This window comes from Lipotes vexillifer, unplaced genomic scaffold, assembly GCF_000442215.2.
Source record: "Lipotes vexillifer unplaced genomic scaffold, Lipotes_vexillifer_v1.1 scaffold1319, whole genome shotgun sequence".
In the NCBI taxonomy this organism is placed as follows: Eukaryota; Metazoa; Chordata; class Mammalia; order Artiodactyla; family Lipotidae; genus Lipotes; species Lipotes vexillifer.
The window spans coordinates 41053-44049 of record NW_006779997.1 but is presented as its reverse complement, the minus strand read 5'-3'; the positions used below and the strand labels follow the sequence as shown (position 1 = coordinate 44049).

Here is a 2997-nt window from a genome sequence, read left to right as displayed (position 1 = left end):
TCTTTCCCTGCTTCCCAATATCTGTCAGTGGTCTGTTATTCATTATCTTGTTCTCTAATTGTTATCTCACCAACTTTTTAATAAGGTTCAGAGGAGCAAAAATTGTGATTTAGATCTCTTTATTTTGGTATTCTAAAATACTTATGGGATTTAATTCATGGTAGTTGCTTAATATATACTGCAGATTATAATATATATTACAGATTCATTATATTCTTGGATTTTTAAAATGTGGCAGGTTAAAAACAATATTTGAAAGTTTTATTTTGATGTTTCAAAAAGATTGAAAAAAAATGTTGACTCTCTTTACAGGTGGGAGTATTAGTGTGCCAGAAGAATCAATCATAGAAAAAGGGAAGAAATTTCGGCCTAAAACCCTAAGTGAAATTATGGTGGAAAGTCAAATTGAGAAAACAAGGAAACTTATATTAAAGGCTGAAAGGGCCCAACTGAAAATTCAGCAGCGAAAGAAAGAATGGGAGGAAATGTAAGTTTTTTTACCTGAAATCTTTTGTTTTAATGAGTCTCAAAATATCTTTTAAAATCTTTACATTTATTGAAATTGGTATTTAAATAAAGAACTAAAAGAAATAGAAACCGATAGAGATATTAAAGTCAGGTTAGGTGGATCTTTCAGGGTGGTGATACTGTGGTGGACCTTCAGTGACCCCTTGAGTTTCAGGTCTAGGAATTTCATTTTACTAATATATTCCGTGATTTTTAAGAATTAAGGAATTCTTTTCTATCCCAACATTAAGAAGATATTGCTCCTGTACGTTCTTCTAACATCCTATAGTTTGAGTCTTCATCTTTAGGTCTCTAAAGGTACTTTCATTTAACAAGCACATCTTTTCATTTATTTGTTTTCCACCTTTATATCTTTGGTTAAATATCTCTTCATGTCTTTTGCTCATGTTCAGATAACAGTGTTTATCTTGTACTGTTAACTTTTGAGAGTTCTCTGTATATTCTAGACATGAGTACTGTGTTGGATATTTTATTTGCAAATATTTTCTCCTAGTCTGTGGCTTGTCTTTTTATTCCCTTAACAGGATCTTTTTCAGAGCAAAAGTTTTTAATTAGGTTGAAGACAATTTATTAATTATTTTTCCCTATGAATCCTGTTTTTGGTATCAGGTTTAAGAACTCTGCCTAGCCATAGGTCCCAAAGATTTTCTCCTATTTTTCTTCTAAAGGTTTTATAGTTTTACATTTTACATTTAAGTCTGTGATCCATTTTGGTGTTCATTTTTGTGTAAGATGTGTAAAATGTGGGATTTAGATGTAATTTCATCTTTTTTTTTTTCCCCCCCTGTGGATGACTAATTGCTCTAACACCACTTGTTGAAAAGGCTCTCTTTCCTCCATTGAATTGCTTTTGAACCTTTGTCAAAAATTATTTAGGCATATTTTTGTGGGTCTGTTTCTGGGTTCGCTTTCTGTTCCATTAATCTATATGTCTATCCCTTTGCCAATACCGTAGTGTCTGTAGATTACTGTAGCTATGTAATAAGTCTTGAAATTGGGTAAACTGATTCCTTTCATCTTATTCTTCTTTTTCAAAATTATTTTAGCCATTCTAGTTATTTTGCCTTTCCATATAAATCATATATTTACCCCCCCAAAATCTTGCTGAAATTCTTTAGGAATTATTTTAATCCTGTATATCAGTTTGGGGAGAATTGATGTATTTATTATGTTGTCTTCTAATCCATGGACATGGTATGACTCTACATTTACTTAGATATCCTTTAATTTCATCAGTGTTTTGTTGTTTTTAATATAAAAGTCCTATATATATCTTGTTAGATTTACACACAGATATTTCACTTTTGGGGTCAATTGTAAATGGTGTTGTTTTTAATTTGGATACCTATGTGTTCATGGTATAGATATAAAATTGTATTTTGTAGGTTTATCTGGTATTCTGTAAGCTTGCTGAACTGTCATATTACTTCTGAGAATATTTTTGTAGGTTCCTTGGGATTTTCTGTGTAGACAGTCATGTAGTCTGTGAATAGAGACAGTTTTGTTTCTTCTTATCCAATGTGTTTGCCTCTTCTTTTCTTTTCCTTTCCTACTGCACTGGCTAAGACTGCCAGTACCATGTCAAAATAGCATAGGGAGAGCTGGTGCCCACAACTTGTTCCTGATCTTAGGGGAGAAGCATTCACTACTGATGGTGTAACTTTTCATTCTTTTATTTCAATCTTCTTATATAGCTACATTTGACGTTAGTGTGTTTTTGACAGCATATAGTTGGGTTATGTTTTTAAATCCACTCTGTCAATCTCAGTTCTTCACTGGGTGTATTTAGACCATTTATACTTAATGTAATTATCGATGTTTAGGGCTTATATCTGCTATTTTATATTTTGTTTTCTATTCTCTATTTTTCATCTTTTTCTTGCTTTCCTGTGGTTACTTGAATATTTTAGGGTTCCAATACGATTAATCTGTAATGTTTTTGAGTGCATCATTTTGTGTAGCTTTTTAGTGTTTGCTCTAGGTATTACATTATGAATACATGACTAATCACAGTCTGCTAGTGTTGACATTTTATCAGCTTGACTGAAGTATAGAAACCTTACCTGCCTTTATGTCCCTTTACCCACCCTTCCCCATTTCCCTTGTTTGTAATATAATTGTATAAATATTTCTTCTATGTACATTTTAGAACCATATCAGACAGTTATAGTTTTGTCTTCAGTCATCAAACATAAATTAGACAGTAGTAGAAGAAAAGTGTATTTGCCCATATTTTTACTATTAACATCATAATTTCTTCCTTCTTGAGGTTCCAAGATTCCTTCTATCATTTTATTTCTGTTCAGAGAGCTTCCTCTAGCCATTCTTTTAGAGTAGGTATGCTGGTAACAAATTCTCTTAGTTTTATTTGATCCAAGAATGGCTTGATTTCCCCTTTATTTCTGAAGGATATTCTTACTGTACATAGAATTCTATGTTTATCATTCTTTTTTTCAGAACATGAAAAAT

The 2997-nt window shown here is 31.7% G+C and overlaps 1 protein-coding gene across 1 annotated transcript in view; it reads left to right on the top strand.

The window, feature by feature from the left end:
* CFAP44 (cilia and flagella associated protein 44) overlaps positions 1-2997 on the top strand; it is a gene marked incomplete at its 3' end in the record, with an annotated part of 117712 nt that overhangs the window by 76397 nt on the left and 38318 nt on the right. Inside the window, exon 23 of the mRNA XM_007453147.1 lies at positions 313-487. Coding sequence (XP_007453209.1) covers positions 313-487 — 175 coding nt within the window. The remainder of the gene's footprint in view (positions 1-312; positions 488-2997) is intronic.